Source organism: Motacilla alba, chromosome 2 (assembly GCF_015832195.1).
Source record: "Motacilla alba alba isolate MOTALB_02 chromosome 2, Motacilla_alba_V1.0_pri, whole genome shotgun sequence".
Classification (NCBI taxonomy): domain Eukaryota; kingdom Metazoa; phylum Chordata; class Aves; order Passeriformes; family Motacillidae; genus Motacilla; species Motacilla alba.
This window is the reverse complement of record NC_052017.1, coordinates 105,257,157-105,282,349: the sequence shown is the minus strand read 5'-3', so window position 1 is coordinate 105,282,349 and position 25,193 is coordinate 105,257,157. Positions and strand designations below refer to the sequence as shown.

The window sequence follows — 25,193 nt, the reverse complement described above, 5'->3', positions numbered from 1 at the left end:
TGGCTTAGAACTAGTCACTCCTTTGCACAGTCTCAGTGCTGTTAAATAGGTCAAAGACAGCAGCTGTAGCCAGGCTTGTATGGGCTGTTTCCTTTGCTCTGGAAAGAAAGGCTCTTTGTCCTGCTATAAGGCTACCACTTAAACTGGATGTTTGTCTAGAAAATGCTCGTGCATTTTCTAGAGAATCCCTTCTTGGAGAAGGGATCTCTCTTAACAAACTGTGTCACTTCCCTCCAGGGACACTGTCTACGATGCCAGCGGTTCGCACGTTCTCCCTGTTTGCTGGAATGGCTGTGCTCATAGACTTTATTCTTCAAGTCACTTGCTTCGTGAGTCTCCTGGGCTTGGATATTAAGCGTCAAGAGGTGAGTATAAGTGCACCTGTAACTGCAGTGTCATGGGGACAATGACATCTGCAGAACTGCTCTAACTCTGGCATTTAATCCATTTTCAGAGTAATAGACTGGATATTCTGTGTTGCATCAAAAGCAGTGAAGAAATGAGTGGAGTCCAGCGTTCTGAGAACATGTTATTTCTGTTCTTCAAAAATCTGTTTTCTCCATATCTGCTTAAGGATTGGATGAGACCAATAGTAGTATGTATAATCTATTTCAAGTAAGCAGTCATCTAAACTTGAGCAAAAGAGCAGTGAGTCTGAAGGCCTAAATAGGAAAGAAAAATCTTCAATACAGTGCAACAAATGAAGCTTCTAGTTTTTTTTGTTCTCAGCATAAGAATTGAAATAAGCTTTTGTAACTGCAAAAGTGTTTCAGTAAATAGAGGCTTGATTGTGGATTGTCTAAAGCCCAGATTTAAGAGTTGCATTGCAGTCAATCAAATTACTTTAGCCTATGTAAAAAAAAAAAACAACATGTATTGGCTTCTACACTGCATTAATCCAGAGCATTGTTGATGAATCTGTGATTCAGTTTAAAGTTACCATTCTTATTTACAGAAGGTGTTTGTAACCTTCACTGATGATTTCTCAGGATAAATTTCCTTACAGTTCCAAAGGGACCCCTGAGTAGCTATGTTGCACTACCATTGTTGTATTAAGCCTGGGTAGCATATTTAAACTAGAGCCTCTTTGCATGGTTCCTATTAGCTTAACAAATGACTCCTATTGCCTGTTGTTTCTGTACAGTTCTCACTTCATGGATTTGCTTTTTTTGCAGATAGCAGTGTTTGTGGGTGTCCTGTCATTCAGTGCAGCAGTTATGCACAATGTAGAGATTGGACTGGATCAGTCTCTCTCAATGCCAGATGTAAGTCTCATGATCGTGTCCCTGTTCAGCAGTTTGTGGCTGAATTGAAACTTTGGCGCCTTGGTGTGCTACCTCAACATTCCATAACAGTAACTCAAAACTTTCCCTTGAAGGACTCCTATGTAATAGATTACTTCAGCCACTTCAGCAAGTACCTGCATGCGGGCCCCCCTGTCTACTTTGTCCTAGAAGAAGGACACAACTACACCTCTTTGGAAGGGCAGAACATGGTGTGTGGTGGAACGGGATGTAATAATGATTCACTTGTCCAGCAAGTCTTCAATGCTGCAGAAATTGGTAGCTAGTAAGTCTTTCATGCTTGTCTCTGCATAGTTGCATGGAAGAGATGTAGCTAAGCAGTGTGTCCCCCGATTTAGTTCAGGCTCAGCTGTTGGTCATAAACTGACATTCTGTTTTATTTGCTTTATATCGTGGGTTTGGGAGGGAAGGGGGTTGGAAGCTGCTGTGACAGTCTTCTAGAGTGAGGATAGAACCTGTATGGACTGATGGGATACATTGATGTACTTGGGTTTGGAAAAGAGTCTCAATCCTTCAAGGAATCTTGGAATGATAGTAAGAGTAACTTGTGAAAACCAGCAGGGTTATGATGTTTCGGAAAAGGGCTGCATGTCCAGCTTCTAAACCTGGTGAATAAACTAGGCTAGCCTAGGGAGGCTAAGCAGGACTTCTATCTGCAGCTAACAACTCAAGGAAGTCTTTTCCCAATTCCTTCCACTGTAGTTCATTTCAGCCTAACTGAAGGAGGAGCTTAGACAACAGGGTGTGGAATAGGACAGGGAACAGAGTAGGAAGGAGAATGGAAAGCTGAGCTTGGCAGCAGAACAGGATACAATGAAAAAACTCCTGCTGTTTTCTAGCTGCAGTGTTCTGAGCTACCTAAGCATTATGGCTCTTGGATGGGGTACTGGAGCATGGGGTTATATAAAGAGCTGAGTAGATTTGACAAGAATGAGTTGACATGGTATAAATTGGCACTGGAGTGATATGTTTTGGAATTAAACATAAAATTACTGATGATGGATATGTTGTGTTATTTTTATTAGCACAAGGATAGGCTATGCTCCATCGTCCTGGATTGATGACTACTTTGACTGGGTGAAGCCACAGTCGTCCTGTTGCAGAGTCTACAATACCACTGGACAGTTTTGCAATGCTTCAGGTATTGGCATCCATCTTGTTCCTAGTGAATTAGCTTGATTTATAAGTTTCACAGCCAAAACATTTTCTCATGGCATGAGTGAAGTAGATACCTTTTCTTACTGTAAGTAGGAACCTCTTGAGTTGTCCTCTTAATTTATCTGAACTGCTGTTTGAGTGAGCTTAAATATTCTACTGGAATGCTGCAGACTGAAAACAGTCTACCTAGACAGCCAGTTTAACTTGCTGTAAAATTGTGATCCTTCCTTTGGCTTTCTTAGAGCACACAAACTTGGTGCTCTGCTTTTGTTCTGGTCCTTCAGCTGAGTGTAGTTCTCATGGGATCTAATGGAGCTAAATGCACAAGTTAGAGTTCTCTGACAGCCCTTGCCTTAGTAGCAATAAATCAAATTAAGGACTACAAATCTTATATGGAATTTCAGGATGGATCAGTTAGTTCATCAGTAAAAATGCTTTTTATGGAATTGCGTCCTGTAGTAATACAAGTCAGAAGTTACTAGTGTTAGGAAAAAGACTACTTGACTCTGTAGATGACCTTCTTTGTGTATTTCTTCAGTCAGCGATCCTTCCTGCACTCGTTGTCGACCACTGACTCCAGAAGGCAAGCAGAGACCACAGGGTGAAGACTTCATGACCTTTTTGCCAATGTTCCTATCGGACAACCCTAATCCTAAATGTGGCAAAGGGTAAGAGCCTTATTCTATAGACCCTGCTTAGACCAATGTGTCAAAGATATTTGCTGTGGCTTTTCTCTGGAGGTTTGATATCTAATGTCCTCCTAAAAGCCATACAAACATTCACATCTCACCAGTTCTGTACTGTTTTCTGAAAAAAACCCAAATGCATCATCAACTAAATGGAACAGCAGCTTTCCCCTGTACAAAGAGAGACAATATCTATGGTCAGTCTGTTCTAGAATATCCTGTGCAATCTTGAAATGTATTGTGCTCTGAAGCTTTTATAGTTTTAGAAACTGCTAGAAACAACTACCAGCTGTTAGCTCTCTGAAGGGCACCTGCAAGAGAGCTGGAGAGGGACTTTTACAAGGCGGTGTACTGATAAACAAGGGGGCATGGCTTTAAAATGAAAGAGGGTAGGGTTCCATTAGATGTTAGGAAAAAATTATTTACTCTGAGGGTGGTGGGGCACTGGAACCCATCCCTGGAAGTGTTCAAGACAAGGTGGGGTGGGATGTGAGCAGCCATAGTCTAGTGGAAGGTGTTCCTGCTCATGGCAGAGGTGGAACTAGATAGATGATCTTTTGCTCCCTTCCAAATCAAATAATTCTATGATTCCATAAGATTATTTGTTATAAAAGCTAATGAATTTGAATGGTGCTGACATCTGATACCTGTTTTTGTAGAGGACATGCTGCATATAACTCTGCTGTCAACTTTATAAACAACAAAACTGAGGTTGGAGCCACTTACTTTATGACTTACCATACTGTATTGAAAACATCATCTGATTTTATTGATGCTATGAGGAAAGCTCGGATTATAGCAGACAATATTACTGAAACCATGGGCATCAAAGAGAAGAACTACCGGGTGTTTCCTTACAGGTATGGTTAGATCTTTCTTGCCTTGGTGACAAATACTTCAGCAATACTTCAGCACTTTCAGAAAAGGTGCTGGCTAATAACATATTAAAAACCTGAGTTTGTCTAACAGAAGGTAATGCAGAGACTTGGGGATTTCTAGTAAAACTAGGAAGATATAATTTGTATCCATAGCACTGGCCTCTTTCTATTGGCATTGATAACTAATTTAAATCCTTCACTACAAAGGTAGATATGACTCCATTTTGGGGCATTTCCTAGCTTTCATAGTAGGGTTTAATAGTTCAAACATAAGCAGATATGTTGACCTGGGTAATGGCAAGCTGTGATGTGAATGTATTGACTTCAGATAAGTTATTTAAATGTAAAGCAAATGTTACAAGTATAGGAGTACCACACTAAAATTGAGTTGGAGATCTGTGCATCTGAAATACTGATCTCTACATCAAAGAATCCTACCTGTACTTATGGTCCATCTGCAGTAGCTCATGTAGATATCACAATGGATCTGAGCACCTGCCTTCTGGTATCTACTGTAGCTGCTTATATTGAAATATGAGAATTACACTGACTTGGAGACCATGATCTTTATTTGAAGTGTTAGTGAGAAGTTAACCCCTACAGAATGCTGGCTGTTGTATCCAGTGATACAAGGAAGCCAGTTTCTGTTGGTGACTTCTATGGGGGGGTGGGGGAACTACTTTATCCTGAGCACAGAAGCTAATCTAATATTAGCATATAAAAGGGATGATGGCTAATGACAACCTCTCTTTTTTTTCTACAGTGTGTTTTATGTCTTCTATGAACAGTACTTGACAATTGTGCACGATGCTATCTTTAACCTCTGCATCTCTTTGGGATCAATATTTCTGGTGACAACTGTGCTTCTTGGTTTTGAAGTATGGGCTGCTGTTGTGGTTTCAATAACTATTGCTATGATAATTGTCAACATGTTTGGAGTGATGTGGCTCTGGGGCATCAGCTTGAATGCAGTTTCATTAGTAAATCTTGTCATGGTAAGTCAACACGACCTCTCTTTGCTTCTGTTTCCAAGTTTTGAACAGTTCTGTGTGCTACATCTATACTTGTGATACTGAGCAGTATTCTGCTACTAAACTTTGACAGGCCTTTGAACAGTAGTGCAACTACCTTAACACATCTAGAAGAAGAGAAAATAAGTTTATTCTGATGACTAGTACTAGTAAGGTACAGCAGTTGAACTGAAGCTATACTGCATCTGGTGGAGGTCACTCTTGTTTTGCAGCAACAGCTGCATTGCTGCTGTCTAGGCTAGGTGCTGCTCCACATCAGCACAGGTGGCTCGTGCTGAAGGGGAGAGTGCATAGGTTTGTCTTAAGGCTTCTGCTGTATTTATGTTCTACAGAGTAGATCTGGGATGTGCTAGCACCAGTATTGTTCCCACATAAGTGGATGAAATCATCTGGGCAGAGAGAGCCTTGGTAGAGCACTCCAGAACTAGCTCCAGCAAGCAGCTACTGGTTGCTCTGGCTTATGGTATTCTCTAGAGGTTTGTGGTTGGTCTGAGGGTTAGTATAAACTTGTTGGCCCATGTTACAATTAGATGGATGTTCAAGCAAGTCTCTCTACTAGATAAAGCTAAGATTAGCCAAGTATTCAGTTAATGTTGTAAATGACTGATCAACTCAATTGTCATGGTATCAAATCAGGATGTATATTCAGTGTTATTCTAAAGCAATGTTATTGCAGCTAATAGTTGTAAATTGATTCTAATGTTCAATGTTCACTACGTGCACTGCGTCAAAGCCAACTTGCTTCAACCTCAGGAAACCTGACCTCTGAAACAACCTCATGTTCCACTTCCTGTTTGACTGTCTGTTAGTAATGACTGGTGGTAAAACACCACACAGTGTTTTACCTGTGTGGTAAACACCTGCACAGCCTCTGGGAAGCAACACTTAAGTTTGTAACTTCCTATGCTCCTTTAACTCTGGGGACTGATGACAGCTGCTAGGAATCTTTCTAGTCCATCTAGAATTCTGAGTAGAGACCTTGCCATCAAAGTGCTCATCTAACGGAAGTTTTCACATGTTTCCTTTCACTCTCCAGAGCTGTGGAATCGCTGTGGAATTCTGCAGTCATGTGACAAGAGCATTCACCATCAGTACCAAGGGCAGTAGAGTGGAGCGTGCGGAAGAAGCTCTGTCTCACATGGGCAGCTCAGTGAGTATCTGCTGGGTGGGGAGGGGAAAACGAGTAGCCGAGTAGCAGCCTTACTGTTTTAAGAAGTGTTATAGGTGACAGTCTTAAGTGATAAAGATGGCCCTGCTTTTTCTTTTTGGAATGCTTAAAGCTCTTAAGGTCAACATAGGCTTCTACTAGTAATAGGCATGATGAAAACTGATTTTTAATCTGATGTTACTACTACCTAATAGTAGAAGAGAGCTAAATGCTTTGCCAAACTAGTAGTTTGGATAAACCTCAAATTGTCCCATTAAAATTCAAGTGTTCTCCTTCCAGATAGTCAGAGGTGATTAGGAAAGGTAGTTGTGAATATGGGATGTGGGTGGAGCTTGTAGAGAACAAGCAGGACTTGGTGTTTAGGCAGTACTGTCATGTCACTTGTCTTAGACTAAGTGACCTGTATGGGGTTGGAATGGACAGTTCTTGTGATGTGTGTACCACACCCAGGTACAGAACTTAACTGGAATGTGAGTTAAATTGTGTAATGGTTTCCACTTGTATCTGCCTGAAGCAAAAAATAATTAGGTGGCTGCACAGATCAGAGTGGATTTTTAATCATACTGAGCCTGTCCTGTGGGACCATAAAGATGAACTCTTCTCCTGAGTGCATCTTGATTTGGTTCTAGACTGGCAGGGCAGGAGGTATACTGCATATAGGAGACTTAGAAATGTTACAGAATACTAAATACTTGAAGGAAATGGATTACCTGAACTCCTACTTATCACTTAAATACTGTTTTCATTGCCAGGTATTCAGTGGTATCACGCTAACCAAATTTGGAGGAATTGTAGTATTGGCTTTTTCCAAATCTCAAATCTTCAAGATATTCTACTTCAGGATGTATCTAGCTATGGTTGTGCTGGGAGCAACACATGGACTGATATTTCTTCCAGTTCTGCTTAGTTACATAGGTAAGATGTGACAGTCTGCTCTATACCACACCTCAAACAAAAATAGCTGTCTGTGGACTTTCCATGACATGGAAAGATTTCCAGAGATGAAAAGCAGCATGAATGTGCCTCTCTCATCCAAGCGGCCTGTCCTTTGGAAAGCAGAGGCTGACTGGTGGCACTGCAGGCTCACCGTTGTGGGCTTGCTGAACTGAAGCAAGCAGTGCCTGGCCCACGTGGTTGCACTTTGCTGTGCTTTGTGAAGGTGCCTGCTGTCCCACAGAGCAGCATGATTAGCATGGTACAGCCTGGGGACAGGATGGTGGGTGGAAGCAACCTCCTGTGGGTCACTGTTCCTGCATTTGCAGAAACAATCATGCCTTTCAGTGAGGATGGTCCAAGCACTGTCCTCTTGAATTTGATAATGCATATGTACAGTGTAGCCCTTAAGTAAGGCTCAGTTTAAGTCTACCTTTAATGGGCTGATGGGGATTCATCTACCACTGCCTTTGTTGAGGCTAGCAGTTAGTAACAGCTGAGCTGAAGCACATTTCTGACTGGTAAGTTGGCCCTAGACAGTGAGATCATGCATGCTTCTGGATGACTGATCAGCTGAAACATGGTGCCTTTGGATAACTGTGTTCTCTCACTCAGGCCCATCAGTAAATAAAGCTAAAACTCGTGCTGCACAAGAGAGGACCAGAGGTACAGAACGGGAGAGACTCCTCTACTTCTAGTTTTTAACAGTGTTCAGTGGACTGCCTGAACTGTGGCTTAGGCCCAACTCCTAAGAACTGAAGCGCAGCAATGTTCTATGACTATCACACTGTAACCACCACAGACTTGACTCCTGCACAGATTCAACTAGAAGATACCAGCTGCAGCTTTGGACATAGCTTTAAACTCAGGAAATGCTAAGTGTGGCTCAAGTAACAGTATTATAAAACTAAATGTGTTAATAAGATTACTAAAACACTTCTGTTTTCAAGAGGTTGCATCGTTTTCCTTCAGAAACCTAAACCAGCTGTAGTGAGAGTTGAATAGCATTTTGTCAATGAAATTGAGGTGATGTGTATGAGAATGGACTGCTAAACCACTGACACTAATTTTAAATGCAGGTCAATGCAATTTTTGTCTCTATTTTTAGGGGGAAGCCATCACAAGTTGTAATATTTTTAGTACTATTTGCCAAAATGTCTTGTATATACTTTATTATAAAATAGCAATTTTGTAGTTCAAAAATCTACTTAAATGCAATAAATTAAGTTTATACATTTCAGTTGAAGAGTCTTTCAGAATGTTGTGGGTTTCATGAGAGCTTGTTCTCCAAAAACTTGTTTGAAGAAGGTGACATGTTCTTCACAGTGCTCACCTACAGGAGACAAAATAAAAGTTCCATGTTCACTTTACAACTCACAAACCAAGAACCAAGATGGTGTAGTTTCACTTACCTTCATTTATTGGTACTAATTCTTATCTTTAATGTGTTTGAGTACCAGAGTTGAACAAACAGAAAGCATTGGACTACTGAGGTATTTCCAGTCCCCTGACCTGGTATTCTTGAGGTGAAGCAATGTTTGATCTAGTTCATGGATCTAGCCAGCAGATTCACACCCATGAGAGCCCTTTACTGTCAAGATGCAAGAGTGGGGGGTGGGATTCTGCACCTACAGAATGTCTGGTGGTACAAACATGTTGCTGGTGCAAGCAGTTTGGCTTGGCTTTTAAAAAAAGAACTGTAGCATAAAACAAGCCTTTAATTTTTGTAATTAGTGGACACAGACAGTTGAACTCAAAGGTTTCCCAACCTGCTTGCTGACTTCAGAAGCACTAATTGGAGATAATGGTTCTGCTAACCTAAGCAGTGAGAGCAAATGCAAGTCAAACAGGTTCATCTGCAAGTTTATGTTCAGTTCAGCCTCTTTACTCCTGGGTGCAGCAGACAAAGGAGTAAGACAAGCTAATTTGGAACTGTGCTTGAAGGTGAGTAGAAAATATAGGCTAAAATGTGCCAAGAGTTTTTATCCTCTAATACAGGCTCATTTGTAGTGCACAACTGAGTATCTTGGTCAAACTGCTTGTTGCTTACCTGGTGTAAAGCTGGGGTTTCCTCGTAACCGCTGGTTTCTTTGTTCAAAGAATCGGAATATGGTGTAGAAAAGCATCTCATCCTCTGCTTGTTTCGCTGCATCGAGGAATTTGCGGGCTGAAATGCTGTCATGTCCTCCGATACCCCTGATGAATCTCAAGGCAGCCAAAACTTGGTGTTTGGACAACAGAACTTCCACTATTTCATCATTTGCTGTGGAAAGTCTCTGTGAAGTCAATCATAGCTGTAAGACAATGCTTCTAATGCATGTACATGATTGATGCTAGTTAATGACTTCAAGCCTGGTCAGGGGAGTGTTTAACCAGTCTAAGCCACATGTGACATAGAGTTACTAGCGTCAGAAATGCTTACTTTTAACATGTCCAGTGAGAGCTGATGTGCAGGAGGGTAAATGCTTTCCAGGGACAGTAAGAGACAAGCCTAGGGCAAAAGTAGAAATAACCTTAAAATTCTGAAGACTTCCCACCTCCCTCACTAGCTTATTGGAGCTACTTGTCTTACATACCAAGGGCTTTGAGTCACTGAGCACATGGTACTGCAGAAACTGATGGAGCATGTAGAACAAGTTGTGTTGAACAAGGGTTTTGATGACCAGCTCATACAAGTAGTGCTGTGAATGAAGGAAGAAGACAATCAAAGGCATGTCTCTATAAGTGTTTCTACAATCTACAAGTCAATATTATAGAGAACTTACACATGAGACCAAGACTGGACTAAAACTGCCTGTAATTTAATGGAGTGGGGTAATGTACTTAGCACATAAGTGATTTACCTGAACTGCAATCTGGAACTGGTTGAGAGAGCGAATGTATTCCATCAAGACAGCTATAGTGAACTTGTGAGGTGCTTCCTGGACAAAGAAGCAAGTGTTAGGTGGAATTTGCATGGCTTCTCTATTAATAACCCCATAAAAATAGGCATCAAAATACCCTAGTCCTGACAAAGCTTCCTGCAGCCAATTTCAAGCCATCAACTTATGTTGGCTGATCTGAGACTGCTGCCAGATTAGCTCTTAAATGTATTTCATTAGCCCTTAAAATTAACTTACCTTTTTCTCTGTAAAAACAGATAAAACATGTGTGTACATATCAGACTGATCAATAACTGCTTGGGTGCGGACAGGACGTTTCAGGAGTGGATTACTTCTACTCAGGCCAGTTTCTACCACCTAGGAGAAAAAAAAGTCTTTTAAAAAGAAAACTAGTGTAGTACAGTTCTGAGTCAGTCTCAGTTGTACAGACTGTTTTCTGTTTCAAACACAACTATAAACTTGTGTTAACAAGGAAATTCATACCTGTGGTCATGTTTTATTAGATGCACCTTGTTCAGTGGGGCTTTCATACTAAATTTACAACTGCTTTTTAAAGTTATATAAATACAGCTGCTCTTATATACCTCAAAGCCAGGAGATCAATCTAACTACACTGACACAGGCCCTCAGGTTTAGAAGAGTTTTGAGTATGTGATTGCACTCTGAGTTTGTGCTTGAATTTGGTTACTTAGAAGTAACTGAGATGTATCAGAACTGCCTGTTATGCCATGATTCAGTGTGCAGTGAAATCAGTCCTTTGGAAACCAAGGTAGTAGGTACTGATTCAGAGTTGCTTTTTCAGCTTCTACCTTCTCTCTGCTTCAAACACTGGGGTATTTTAACTCATCACACTGGAGATTGAGCTATGCAGCACCTGCCACACAAGTGTCAAGTGGGGGTCTTAGTGCATTTTCCACGGTACACTTGTGAGAGTGAGGCAATCAGGACCTTTTGAGGTAAGCCCAAATTTCCTAAGTAGAAAGGAGCATGCCTTCACCTTGATGCCACCTAAAAAGCAAAGAGCATTGTCCTGTCTCTGTAAGCTGCTATAGGTAACATGGTTTACCATTGTATAGCTTTGCTCAGCTTCCAAATACTTCTTATATTCATGATTCAGTTTGTCAAAAACAGTTGCAATCACAGACAGTGATCCTCTCTCTGGCTCACTGAGCACTGAAAAGATAAAAAGAAAGAACTATGAGGAGAAATAACCAGGCACCTGAATGTTGCCTTTTTCAAAAGGTGATCTCAATTCTCTATCTAATTTTTAACTTTTAAGAAATACTTTCAATCATGTCAGGTGTATTTCAATTGAAGTGGGAGGAAGTTAAATTTTTCATGCTGTTACATTCCTTCAGAATAGTGACTGAGGGTCATTGAGGCCAATGACATCCCAAGGAACAAAGCAGCTTCAGAGGTGATCTCATATCTGAGAACAGCTAAGCTAACTTGGGTGAGTATGAATAAGCAATATTGTACTTTCAAGATACAAAAAACACACTTGAACTTACTTTGAGAGCATACAGACAGGATAACCATTTTGCATTCTTTTCTTTGGAGAAGGAAATCCATTAGTTTTCCTTTATCTAGCAAGAGGTTAACTACAGGTTCAAGTTTCACTTGAAGACTCCAGAGGTAACCTTGATTTGAAGGAGTGAACAAAGTGAATTGTCTTGACAGTATAGCCTAGACTTACAACTTTTCCACTCTTAAATGAAAACACATTGAGATTGTTTATTTGCCTTTCTAAGCCCATATTTTAGAGCAGCATTACCCTTGAAAAGTTGTAGAGACAGATAATCCTCTATTTAACACTAACAAGAGCAATCAACTCAGCAGATATACCTAGTAAGTCCCTTCAGTTTTAAGCTGCTTTGTGCACTGCAAGTGTAACTAGCCATCCTGATATTGAATATTGTAGAGTCCAAGAGCTCACCACTTACCTTCACTTGCACTGATGATAATATCAGGTTGAAAGACAATCCAAGAAGAAGAATCTAAATGTTAAGGTTTTAACACCTATATTAACATTGATGCTAAATTGTTTCTCCTGAATTTACATTACTGTAGAGAAGCAGATTCCATTAACATACTTTCATTTACTGTCATTTTTACTTCTGAGGCTTTGAACTATGTTCTTGGAATGATATCTTCAATTTTATAGTGTACCTATTCAATAATTTAATACACATCTCAATCAGGAAATGTGGTATTATACTAGACTTCAGTATTTACAACTCTTTGAAAGCATTATGAAGCATATTTTTGTCTTGAAGTACATGTGAATAATCAGCTGAAACTGCTCTGTTAAGGAGCCAAGGTAACAAATGCTACCTTCTTCCCTGCTTGATACATAGAATGAGGTTTTTACTTTTTGAGAGGATTTAAAGGATACAGAGTTTACATGGAACAGGAGCCTGACTTGTCACAGAAGCTGGGCCTGCAGAAAAAAGAACATCAGGTGAAGAACAGTAGTAACTCTGGCAGCTCTCCTACAACAAGTATTTTATGCCAAAAAGGTAAGTATGGAGTGTAACACTCTAGCATGTAGTCAAAAAGAAAGATCCATTTCTCTTTGTAGACAGATCTACAAAGAAAATCTGACACTGAGAAGGCAAACAAATCCTTCAAAACATGTTTTGTTTTTCAGCCAAGTGAAATAATGCATGTAGAAATATTCCAGCTCTAGTACTGTAATTCTAAATACACAGATTCCATTTGCTGTACTTAAATGCATACTCTTTAAAAGGAAGAGTGGTTTGTACATTCTGATCCTAACCTTTGTTTAATACACATCTACATCTGCAGATTTATCATACTTGGTATCAAATGTTAGAGTTTTTAATGTGCAATCTTTTTGTATAGAAGCATCTTTCTCTTCTACAAAGAGAACCTCACTGCTCTATCACCTGCTAGTGAAACTATGCTCAGGCTATTTCTATACTCCCAGCTCGAGGGTAACTACCTGTCACACTTCTAGGACTGGAGAACAGAAAGGTAATCCAAGAAGAATCTAAGCATTGGAGTCCTAACACTGATTGCAGCATTACTTCTAAACTGGTCCCAAACTTGATTCTGAGCTTGTATTGTCTTTCAGCCTCTAACTTCGTAAGTCACAGAGTCCTGACTTAAGCCAGAAAAGCATGAAGTGCTTTTGAGTACCCACAAGCTTGGAGAGCCATGGCGAAAAAACTCCCCGCACCCAACACTTTTCAAGTGTAAAAGCAAAGTACTATAGGAAATGTGCACCTTAAACAGCAACTCTTCTGTAGTTGGCACGCACATTTGGAACACCAACTTCTGCTCAATTGCTTCTTACCTTCTTCCTTCCTCACCCTCTCAAATACGTATAACTGAAGTGTTAGTAACCTGAAGCACTCCTGTACGTGAGCTGTTACATTTAAGTACTCTTGCTAAGTGTTAGGTTATTCATTATATAGTGATTCTACCTGCTACAGGTATTTGATAGGGTTGTATTGATCGAGGTGGAAGTACAAACTGATGGATGGTTGTGGACCCATCAAATTCTCCTTTTAGCTTGATGTCAAATATAACTGAAGTCTGCAATTAAAAAGAGGAAGTTAGTATTGATGGATGTGAATCACCACCCATTTACATCCTTTGGTCTGCTTTTCATATTTCCATCTTGTATTCTCTCTTAGAATCACAGAATGGTTGGGGTTGGAAGGGATGTACTGGGGTTGATGACATTTTTCACTGATCAGGCTGCTCAAGGCCCCATCCAACCTGGCACTGAACCAGCAATGGGGCATCATCTTCCATGGTCTCACCACCCTCACTGCAAAAAGCTGCATCCCTTGCATCCCATCAATCTCCCTTTGGTCTAAAACCACTGCCCCTAGAACTGCCACTATATACCCTAGAAAAAATCTCTCTCCATCTGTCTTGCACAATACATGACTTTGACACTGCATAGTTAAGGATGCTAGAATCTCTGAGGAAAATTGTCTATCTTCCGCTGATATCCTCATACTTCTACCATTCAGTCTCGTTCAGCTCAAGTCACTAACACTTCTAACCCAGTATGGACCACCAGGGAAAGCAGCTTTGCTTTCAATGCCAATGAAACTTCAAATTACTGGTGTCTCCCAAAGGCAAAGTGAGTAATGCTTTTTGGGTTTCTGTAGTCATGTTTATAGCTTGACCAAAACACTGGTGAGCAAGTGCTCTGGGTTAAATGCTAATGTGTAGAATTAACATGAAATACGACAAACATCAACTAATCCTCCTAAGGAGGTAACATGCCCCAGATCTTGAAGTTGTCCAAGAGGAGATAATATGAGAAGTCCAAGCCTTTTCCCAAGTTAAGAGCAGAGTAGCACTTCAGGTCAACCACTGACCAAGCCTTGCTGCTGGGACTACAGACAAGAAGTTTTACCTGTGCTGCCAGATGCACAAGAAGATTTGTGCTCATACAAATTTTTAGAGAGCTGGGCCTTCAGACTAAAGGAGTGTATGTTTGTGTCACAGAAACATTATCATTCAAATGCTTGGGATGTGGTAAGTTTCCCAGGATTGATAATTTAGTGTCCAATTTAACTCTACTTCTTTGTATAATGCCTTAAAAGCCTACACAGTGCAGCAGCAAAGCATCATAAGAAACTGAAAAGAAGGAAAAACAGTGTAAGAAGAAAGCAGGCATTACCAGCAGCCCTGATTATGTGTTAGCCCATCAGGATAAAAGGATAAATTTGAATCTCTTACAGTGTTATGGTTTTGTTCCTGCAAGTACTCTGGCTTTTGGCCAAGCTAAGCCCAAAGAAAAATAATTTCTAAATTAAATTATTAGGTTATTAAAACCTGCCCCTAACTTCTCAAAGTTATGGCACAACATAATATAAATAAATCAGACCTCAGTATCCTGATGATGTACTACCACCAAGTTATCCACTACATTCAGTGCAAACTTCCCAGTTCTGTTCAGCTTTAAAATATGTGTCTTCTTACAGGAGCCCTCTCTATGGAAACAAAGAGAAATGAGAACCAGTCAACATGCCACTATAAGATGTCTTTTTGTCCTGGTTTTGCTGGGACTCAGCTTATTCCTAGGAACTGGAACAGTGCTGTATTTTGGAATTAGTATGAGAATAACACTGATAAGACATTGATGTTTTAGTTGTTGCTAAACAGTGCTTACTCTAAGTCAAGGACTTTTTGGTTTCCCATGCTCTGCCAGTGAGCAGGTGAGCAAGAAGCTGGGAGGGAGCAGGGCCAGGACAGCAGACCTGAACTGGCCAAAGGGATACTCCATACCCTAAGACATCATGCTTGGTATATGAAGTGGAGGAAGTTGGCCAGGAGGCACAGACCAGTGCTTGGGACAGGCTGGGCGGTAATTGTTACTGAGTCACTTGCTTTTCATGGGTTTTATTCCCTCCTCCATGCACTTTTCATTACTACTACAATTACTTTTAACTTTATTTCACATATTAAACTGGTTTTATCTCAACCTATGAGTTTTACCTTTTTCTGATTTTCCTGCCCCTCCCACCAGGAGTTTGGGGGAGCAGCTGGTGGTACTTAGCTGCCAGCTGGCGTTAAACCACAACACTAACACAGATGTGAACAGCCACTAAGGTTCTTCATTCTGCTCTTACCTGGGTAAGTGATAGAGCACTACTTCTGCTCCTGTACTGTTGGAAGTCCTTGAGTGATGCCTCAAATAGAGAACGTAAAGCTGCCCATATCTAACAAGACAACAGGATTAAAGCATTATTTTCAAATCAGAGCTCTATCAGTCTCTTAGGTAATCCCATCCCTTCTTCTGGATAAAATGTTTGACTCTAAGTCAGGTAATCATTTAATTAAAAGTGAAAGATTAAACAGTACTTGCTTGAGTATAGACCATGCATTGTGATTTATGAAGTTTGGCACCTGTGAACGATTCCTCTACCAAAATACCAACCAAGAAATGAAACATTCTCCAAACTTCTGTGGTAATCCAGAACAATGTCATGTAAGACTTCTCCATTTGCTTCCCCTCCCCACCTTGCCCCAAGAGGGTTGTTTAGATGCTTTGTTCAAGGTAGTAACTGAAGTGCTTTACAGCAACAGCACTGCTAAAACAAGAACAAGTGCAACCATTGAAGTGTCCTTCCCTTCTTCAGGCATTCCCAAACTGCCAAGAAAGCAGAAAGAACCTTCCCAAGAAAGACCTGAGGTGTGAGATACGTACATTGTAGCCATAGCAATATCTCTTTCAGAAAGGCTGAGCTTGGATGACTTGGGTGCTGCAGGCAACTCAATTTCAAATTTTGATAGTTTTGACATGGTCCCGCTCTGTTAAAAGGCAAAACAAGAACTGTCACGACCTGAACCAGAGAGGGATGAGCCGCCTTTGCCCAAAGGCTGTATCACCAGCGCCCCCACGAGGCGGAGGGCGGTCATAGTCCCAAATAAAGGGTTTTGTGCTTTCTTTCCTAGAAAAAACCCCAAGTGATTCTTAACACACACCTCTGAAGCTTTATCGTCTTGATTTTAAGATTTCAGCTACAAACATATTTCTATTTCAATTCAGTCAAGACAAATTTGTATGCAAATACCATGTACAATTGGTCTAGAGATCTCAAACAGCAGTTCTCTTCACTTACTTTCCCTCTTCCAGAAAAGTATTTGCTCCAACTCTCAAATAACTGCTTCCTGGGAAGGAGAAAATATCACTACCTCCTACCAGTCACAGTCTCCTTTAGTTCTTGCCTTCTACTTAGAGCACATCCTCCTCCTGCCCAAGGCTTCCGCTCTCCTCTTCCTCTTTTCTATGGAATTTATACTTAAGCAAGTTTTCAGTTTCCAAAGCTTCTACTGAAATTAACTTCCTGTTCTTACTGATCCATTCTTGAGAGTGAAGTGTGAATACTACAGAACTATTTCCTTTGCTAGATCTCTATTTTCAAGTATTACTTTAGCACAGGACCTTTCTCAGGGGATCTTTAAATATGACCTTCTGAACACAAGATAAAGATTATTCAGCTTCAACCTACAACTTGACACAAAATGTGAAGGAGGGGGAACCATAACCTAAGTTGTTAAAACTGTGAAAGGCTAGTAGGTTCCTCCCAGCCACCTAAGGGAACATCATTTCAGGATGCAGTACAGACCCTACACAAGATTAACACAAAGCAGGAAACTCACGTGAATAAGATGCTTTTTAATCTCTCCCCTTAGACTGTCACAGAAATCCTCCTAATCCACTGACAGGAGCAAGACAAATGCCATAGCTCGTTTCCTAATTTTTAAAATCACCTGACTGCCTCATTAACTGAAAACAGATTCTGGTTTTCACAACACACTTTTTCCAAGACAAAAAGAGAAATATTTTCCCAGTAACAGTAAGTGTTGCCCACAGCAAAGAACACCAAAAGAAATAACTACTGTAGGCAAAGCCCTCTCTGGCTTGGGACAACAGTTGATTCTTAAGTGCTCCCTTTTTTCTTTATCTCTTTTCATCCAGACATATCTGGGAGGTTATAATTATAATCACAAGAGAAAGGCCCTTATTATTTATCATATTACAGAGAGGAAATGTTCATATTAAAAGTAAATCATAAATAACTATTTAAGTGAAAAAAATTCTTTAAAGACATTTAAGTTGGAAAATATTTAGTCACCACCAGTGTTTTCTTTCCTTTCTTGAGGTCAGCTGTCCAGTCTTGTCTGGACACACATCTTTCCAAAGAGCATGTAAGAAAGAGTGAATTGCCTAATTTTAAGCCATCACCTAGGAGCTACCTTATAGATTTGCTTATTGTCATACAAAGATGTGAACACATATACCTTTTGGAAGAAATTCAACCAATAGAATATTTGGATGAAGAAGCAGTTTAGGAAAAAATGAAAATGATAAGTTTTGAACATTTCCCTTTACCTTGAAATAGAATGGCTGCAGGACATTGCCAAGGACAGTGGTTGAAAGAAGGATAACAGAGCTCTCTGGACAATACATGTACCAATTGACATTAATACTCTGATTCTTCAGAAGCTTTAAACTTCGTTTCTCTGGCAATACCTGGAAACACAGAATATTAGCATTATATTACCATCAGGATTCCAACAGCATAAATGGTAATTAATGCACAGGAGCAAGGAATGTTAAGCAAGAAACAGATAAGTGTAAAGATGTTTACTGTGCTAGAATCAAAAGACAGAAACCTGACAATTACAGCTGAGGCCCCACTTTACTGTAGCTAAGGAAAGAACACACATCAAGTACTAATGAGCTTAAAGGTGATGTGTCTTCCTACTCATCCAGATCTGGGTAAAAGTTCCGTGCACAGTGGGGAAAACACCTGCTTGATACAACAAGTGAAGTCTTATTAAAAAGTTCTTCTTACAATATTCTTGCTGCCTCACTCCCCAGCCTCCTTAATCTTTTATATTTTGACAACTAAGTATATAAATCAATTCTCTTAATTTCAAGGGCTTAAATATCCTCTCTTTAAAAAGACACTTATTTGATTTAGTCCTTTTACCTGCAGGGTTGGCATTCATAACCCTTTCAGGTGCTAAATATGTATTTTCCCCCTCAATCAGCATGAAATAATGCTGCATTTTCAGTTACTTTTTTTAGTACTAGTTATTAGTAACAGTAATTATGAGAAACATTGTGTCTTAGCTCCAGGACTGAAATTAGTGGGAAGCGCACAACTGTTTTTTTAGGAAGTGTTTAAATATCCTTCATCATGAATGTCAGAAAGAGTTATTTATTCATCAGACATCTTTAAAAACACATGCAAAGGAAATTACATGTTACATAAAGGGACTCAATGAGGTCAACACAGGAGAAAGCTGCGAGTTGCAGAAGGGTACTAGCTGGTCAATTATTAGTTCTTTGCCACCATTTAAGCATTTACACATCCTCCCCAATGCTGATTTGTTTTTCATGAAGTGGTATTTCACATTATATTTAAATACTCATTTCCATACAAGCAAAGAGCATCTCTCAATTTAGAGTTCCCAAGGCTTGGTTGAGCACTCCTTTATACAAAGTCTTAAAACCTGTAAATAATAAATTTGCCCTGTCCTAAAAATGTATTCTTCTTAAAAAAATTTAAATTGTAATCTGCAAACCAAATAGCAGAAATTGGTTTTTTTAGCAGTACACTTTCTCAGTTACAGAGACAAGAAAAGAATTCTAATATGCTGTTACAAATTTACATTTTCCCATCTCTAAACATGTGCTATGGGAGTTATTTGTATTACCTGGTAAAATTCAATTCCTTGATCTGTGATGAAGACAATTTCTGTAGAACTTGTCCAGCAGAATCCTAGAATATTGGCATTCTTTGTCTTTTAACAAACAAGCAAACAAACACTCATTTACTTGGAAAAATTACCTGTTCAGGTAAGCTAATATTACTAAATGAAGAACATAAGACCAAAGAAAATTTAGATATCCAATCTCTGGAATTAATACTTTTGGCCAACCAGACACCCAGCATGCATCAGTTGCTTTTATAAAGCATTCCCAAAGTACACATGTACACAATTACTGTATGACCCAGATTTTTGGCAGCATGTAAGATTTACAACTTTATTATACAATCAAATTTTATTTTCAGCCTAGATAAAACTAAGTTCCTCTGCTTCAAATTCTACTCCCAATTCAACCAGTTCCTGACATGAAAAGCAGGAAGAGATGTTGAGAGAAACTAAAAACTAAATGGAAAAATTTGCCATGACTTCACTCAGAATCTACTCCTGTTACGCTCAGAAGTTTCATTACCATAAAGGTTTTGCTAGAATGGTCTACTTAAACTCATAATCCTAAATAATGAAGCAGACAGTGTTTTAGCTTAAAAGACTACAGACATAAAAGGATCTGTGTAAATCAGATGTCTAAAAATTTACTTTAGCATTCTATTACCCAAAAATATAATTTGTTTCAGTTAAAAGTTGGAAAATATCAAGCAATGACAATAGTATTTGTTTCTGGTAAATAATCATAAAAAAATAGAAGGATTATTAAAAACCAGCAAACATAATAGGAAAACCAGTAATAGCTTACTATTACTGATTAGTGATATTAGGAAAGAACATCCACATTAACATATCTGGCACTAATACAATCACTGTCCACTGTTTCTGTATCATCAGCACTTTGTCTCTTCTCCTTACCAAACCCTGACATTTGTGGCCCCCACAGCATTTCTGATCCCCCTAGGAAATAATTACATTCACAAGACAGGGAAGTTTTTTTCTGGTATTGTTAATACCCGTTTGTTCACTCAATTTCAAGAGACAGTAGTGCTTACATCTCCCATTTCCTTGATGTTAGTGTTTTGAAAGGTACCTCAGTTAGTTCTCTTGTAGTCACCAGCCTAACTAACATCAGAGTTTCACTGAAGCATATAAGCTTGGGACATTTAACTCACCTTACATTCCTGTGTATATTCTAGCTGAGGGCTATCTGGAATAAAATTCAAAAAATCCTGCAAAACACCCGTCAAGTGGATTAGCAATTACAAAGCACAGACAAGATAAATACATAGATAGCAAAGAATAGATATTAGTTTATCAAATTGTCCAAATTGTCTTACATGCAAAATATATACAGAAGAAAAACTTCTCTTCCACCCCACCCTTGCCAGAGTTGGTTCCCCCTTACACTTTTTGTTTAAATGATGATAGACAACATTGGTGCCTGACTAGCCTCTCAGAATGATGGAGGAATTTTCACTACAGCTGTTCTTAGCCAACAGACTTCTTGAATATTTGTCTCAAAGAATTTTACTCTGGAAGTAGAGGATTTCCAGCTCCTATTCCCTAGCTGCAGGGTGTACACTTCTTACCACACTTTTCAAAGTTCTCTGCACAGCCAGGATCTTGTTCCCCAAGGAAAATTTGATGCACTTCACTTCTCCTTTGTCCTCCATCCTATACAGAAAGAAACAGAAGTTATGGAAATGTAATCTAAAATAGTTTCTTAAAGAATATACCCTAAAAAAGACAACGATGGAGGAAAAGTGTAATGCAAATGCTGTTGAATACTGATTATTACTCTTGCCTGACTAATATATTCAAAACCCAGACTGACAGAAAATGGCAGCTCACTCTTCAGGAGTCCTGAACAAACCAATTACAAAAATCATGGCTAAGCTCACACAAATTAGCACCTGGAATCACTGCAAATGCTCAGCTCTGTTGGCCTGTGATGTGGAACTGGAAGACTGTGGGACTCTCCAAACCCGCATCCTCAGTTCTAGACACCAGCATCCTGCAATCTGCTCTGTTACTTCCAGAACTACTGCTAGTTGACACAAGCCTCCTTCCTTTCCCACTAGGACACAGCCTCTGGAAGAACTTCTGATGTTAAAAAGAGAGTGAGGCTGTTTTCACATCATTAAAATAAATTTTAAAAGTACTCTTACCAAACAAGCATCAGCACAATTGGCATGAATAAAGTATATATAGTTCCTCCAGCATATGCTATTAAGTCAGGCCAAAGAGAGAGACAGTCAAGTATGAAAATAGTTGGAACAGCATGAAGTTTACTAAATATTTTCATCTCCTTTCAGGATGGACAAATGTAATAAAATAAAAAAGTAAAATAAACCCAGCAAATTTCAGGACAGGCCCTATGCAAATATCCAAGAGATCACAGTAAACACATTTTGATTACAAATTGCTTCATCCATATTTGGATTGATACAGAATAAAGGAATACTTCCTTACATATGCACAGCAGAGTACAAAGAGCCATCACTCTTAACAGAGACATATAAAAAATAGTTTACTGTTGTCAAATTCTGCAAAAATGTTTTCACAAGAAATGGAAGACATAGAAGAAGCCAATTCAGACAAAACAAGGAACAGGACACGAAAAACCTACATCTAGGTTTGGACATTGTTCTTGAATCACAGACATCACTTGCTAAACTGTATCCTTGTATATGTCATTGCTGCTGTAGGAATCACTCTCTCATATATATAGCATGTTGTAATAAAAGGCTGTTGTTTAAACAAAAGAAGTCACACTCTAATTACCTTTCCCCCCAGAAGACTATAGGGAGGGAAAAGCATACCCTCTTAATTGCAAGATTATATCTAAGAACAAGTCAAAATATGATTACAATTACTTGCCAGTTTTAGGCCTGAATTACAGTGGTCAGGACCAACCACCACATAATTTGAAGGTTACATCATTCTATCCCAAGATAAAGGCATCTTACCTGAAGGAAATAGGATTTCTATCCTCCAAACCTTTAACAACAACTCCTGTAGCTCCACCCGATCGAACAGCAAAAACCTACAAAAAAGTTTTGAACATATATAACTCTTTCAAAGTCATAACCTTCACCTGCTTCCTCTTCTATAAGCCACACATTTTAATTTTTTTTTACTAGACACAATTTTTTTCTTCTGCAGATCTGACAGTTCACACTGAGACAACCTGAATTCCAAGTTTACTTTGAGTTGCCAGATTGCATGGTACTGCAACAGTCTTGCAGGCATATTCTGAACTACTGGGCAAGTTAAATCAGTAAAAACCTTTATAAACCTTTATCTTGGTTTTGATTCTTTTATATTTTCCTAAGTCATGTACTAGTAAAATATCTAAGATATCAGGGCATTGTTTAAAACAAAAAGGACCTCAGCTTGGGGACTGGGAAGAGATGTAACTCAATGACCCAGAAGCCTGATCCTGTCAGAACATGTTATTAATAGGAATAGTTTAATAGTAATAGATTTTCATAGAGATTTTCAATAGATTTTACCTAAGGAGTTTCAGTGAACATGCCCTAGCAACTGAGAATTCCTTTAGCCCAGCTTCACATATACGAGTACAAAACCTGCTAGAGATATGACACGTATTGAATATGACACGTATTGAGCTGGAACAAGATAACCCAAAAAAAAAAAAAAGAAAGAAAAAAAAAGAAAGAAAAAAAGAGCCATGCTATTACAAACTTTACCTAGCTTGGAAAAAAAGTCAGGCAAATGCCTTATTGGTACTTGTTGTATGTCCAGCAGCACTAGGCCCACGGATCAGGGCTCAGGTGACAGGGACATTTTTCTGTAATATCAGCCATGCTGCCAGTCCTGCTCAGGCAGGAAATACATGTATCGAGATTATAAACTGCAAGCAAGTCCACGGCCTTACTAAAATGATAAATACTTAGTTTAACTATTTTTAGTATTACAGAGATAGAAAAAGAAGGCAACACTCAATCTCTGCAAGATGAGAAGATTGCATGGACACGTTTCTCACATGGGAAACTGTCATTGAAATGCTGGTCACAAATGATTCAGAGACACACTGGAATTCAAACTATTTTAGATAACAAGAAAACACAGAGAAATAAATTCACACTGGAAAATATGAATCTTTCAAGTGAGCTCTCAACAACCAGTTTCTATGTAGTTATATCACATCCACACCATGATACAGTGTCTCCTGATAGGGTATTTCAAGTGGCCCTCAAAGATAATGGTTTACAAGAAGAAATATCTGGAAAGTGGCCCAGTGGAAAAGGACCTGGAGATGCTGGATGACAGCAGCTGAATAAAAGCCAGCGTGTGCCCAGGTGGCCAAGAAACCAATGGCATCCTGCCTGTATCAGCAGTAGTGTGGCCAGCAGGACCAGGGCAGTGACTGTCCCCCTGTAGTCTGCAATGGTGAGGCCGCACCTTGAGTGCTGTGTCCAATTCCAGGCCTCTCAATTCAGGAAGGACACTGAGGTGCTGGAGCATGTCTAGAGAAGGGCAGCAGAGCTGAAGAAGGGTCTGGAGCACAAGTTCTATAAGGAGCAGCTGTTTATTTATCCTGGGGAAAAGGAAGCTCAGGGATGACCTTACTGTTCCCTACAACTCCCTGAAAAAAGCTGCAGCCAGGTGGGGGCTGGCCTCTTCTCCTGGCTACCAGCGACAGAACCAGACGACATCACCTTAAGCTCTACTGGGGAAGGGTTAGGTTGGACATGAGAAAGAATTTCTTCCCTGAAAGGGTGATTAGACACTGGAATATTCTGCCCAGGGAGGTGGTGGAGTTAGCACGCCTGGAGCTGTTCAAGGAAAGACTGGATGTGGCACTCAGTGCCCTGGTCCAGTTGACAAGATGGTGTTCGGTGAAAGGTTGGACTCGATGATCTCAGAGACCTTTTCCAACCTAAACGATTCTGTAGTCACTCTGAACAGAGTGCAACAGCAACAAACACACCCCAGAAATACTGCTCCCTCTCCAAACATGCCATTGATCATGACCACACATGGGGCAACGCGTGCCAGCAACACGGGGAAGAAAACTTCTGACTCCATGAATGCTGAGGTCAAAGAACGGTTGGAGGAATTAGACAGCAGAATGGATCCACATCTGTATAAGCCTCGTGACAGCCTGTGGATCTTTTAGCTGTACTGAGCTGAGCTCAGGAGCCCATATGGATATTAAGGAGAGCCTGCTTAAAAGCACTAAAGCCAAGAAATGGCCACTTGGGTCTGTGCCACAAGGAAAGGCGTAATTATTCATTTTTTATGAATATATTGAATTTCAGGAGTTGGAAGGGGTGTGAAAAATTCAGGGAAATTAAGCTAAGAGCAAAGTGACAAAGTTTGCAAGTCAGGTGGGGACACTTGGAACAGAAAGGAAAAGTGCTGACTCCGATGAATTCCAGAAAGACCTCAGGGCAGTGAGAGTAAGGCAGGTGAAATCCAACCTAATAAATCGGTGAAGGAAAAAAACAAAAAATTCTAGCGCCTCTAGCACGATGACAGGTCCTGAAGGGGAACAACCGGGCTCACGCCCGGCGGCCGAGGGACGGGAGGAAACCAAAGCCGGGCAGGGACCCAAAGCCAAGCCGGCGAGCAGCAGCGGGCCGGGCTGAGCCCGCAGGCCCGGACCCGCAGCCCCAGCCCGCGGCAGGGCCCCGCCGCCCCCACCTGCTTGTTGGCCTCGTCGAAGAACACGCAGTTCACGGGGTTCGCCTTCTCGAAGTGCACGGGCCGCGCGCACAGCGCCAGGTAGCAGCCGCCGGCCTCCGCGCCGCCCCGCGCTCGCCCCTCGCCCTCTTCTCCTCCTCCTCCTCCTCCTTCTCTCCCGGCTGCTGCCGCTGCCGGCGCCTCGTCCTCGGCCGGCCCCGGCGGCTCGCGGCCCGCGGCGGCGGCCATTGCCCACCCCCGCTCTCGCGCCGCCGCTTCCTG

At 40.4% G+C, this 25,193-nt stretch overlaps 2 protein-coding genes across 2 annotated transcripts in view; one reads left to right on the top strand and one right to left on the bottom strand.

Annotated features, from left to right (window-relative positions):
- The window catches only part of NPC1 (NPC intracellular cholesterol transporter 1), a 27,148-nt gene extending 18,750 nt beyond the window's left edge, over nucleotides 1-8,398 (top strand). The window contains exons 15-25 of the mRNA XM_038162227.1: nucleotides 238-365; nucleotides 455-595; nucleotides 1,176-1,265; nucleotides 1,379-1,569; nucleotides 2,330-2,445; nucleotides 3,001-3,130; nucleotides 3,808-4,008; nucleotides 4,790-5,021; nucleotides 6,094-6,207; nucleotides 6,978-7,140; nucleotides 7,774-8,398. Coding sequence (XP_038018155.1) covers nucleotides 238-365; nucleotides 455-595; nucleotides 1,176-1,265; nucleotides 1,379-1,569; nucleotides 2,330-2,445; nucleotides 3,001-3,130; nucleotides 3,808-4,008; nucleotides 4,790-5,021; nucleotides 6,094-6,207; nucleotides 6,978-7,140; nucleotides 7,774-7,856 — 1,589 coding nt within the window. The 3' untranslated portion in view covers nucleotides 7,857-8,398. The remainder of the gene's footprint in view (nucleotides 1-237; nucleotides 366-454; nucleotides 596-1,175; nucleotides 1,266-1,378; nucleotides 1,570-2,329; nucleotides 2,446-3,000; nucleotides 3,131-3,807; nucleotides 4,009-4,789; nucleotides 5,022-6,093; nucleotides 6,208-6,977; nucleotides 7,141-7,773) is intronic.
- RMC1 (regulator of MON1-CCZ1) lies at nucleotides 8,299-25,193 on the bottom strand. The gene is made up of 20 exons (XM_038162241.1): nucleotides 24,933-25,193; nucleotides 22,229-22,305; nucleotides 20,849-20,933; nucleotides 20,432-20,488; nucleotides 19,260-19,346; nucleotides 17,926-18,066; nucleotides 16,237-16,340; nucleotides 15,659-15,748; nucleotides 14,914-15,019; nucleotides 13,490-13,601; nucleotides 12,436-12,480; nucleotides 11,984-12,037; nucleotides 11,552-11,680; nucleotides 11,107-11,213; nucleotides 10,278-10,397; nucleotides 10,002-10,079; nucleotides 9,735-9,839; nucleotides 9,581-9,649; nucleotides 9,209-9,434; nucleotides 8,299-8,491 (listed from the first exon to the last, which is right to left on the bottom strand). Exons 1-20 carry the CDS (start codon nucleotides 25,158-25,160, stop codon nucleotides 8,412-8,414), a joined length of 2,100 nt encoding a protein of 699 aa, XP_038018169.1. The 5' UTR covers nucleotides 25,161-25,193; the 3' UTR covers nucleotides 8,299-8,411.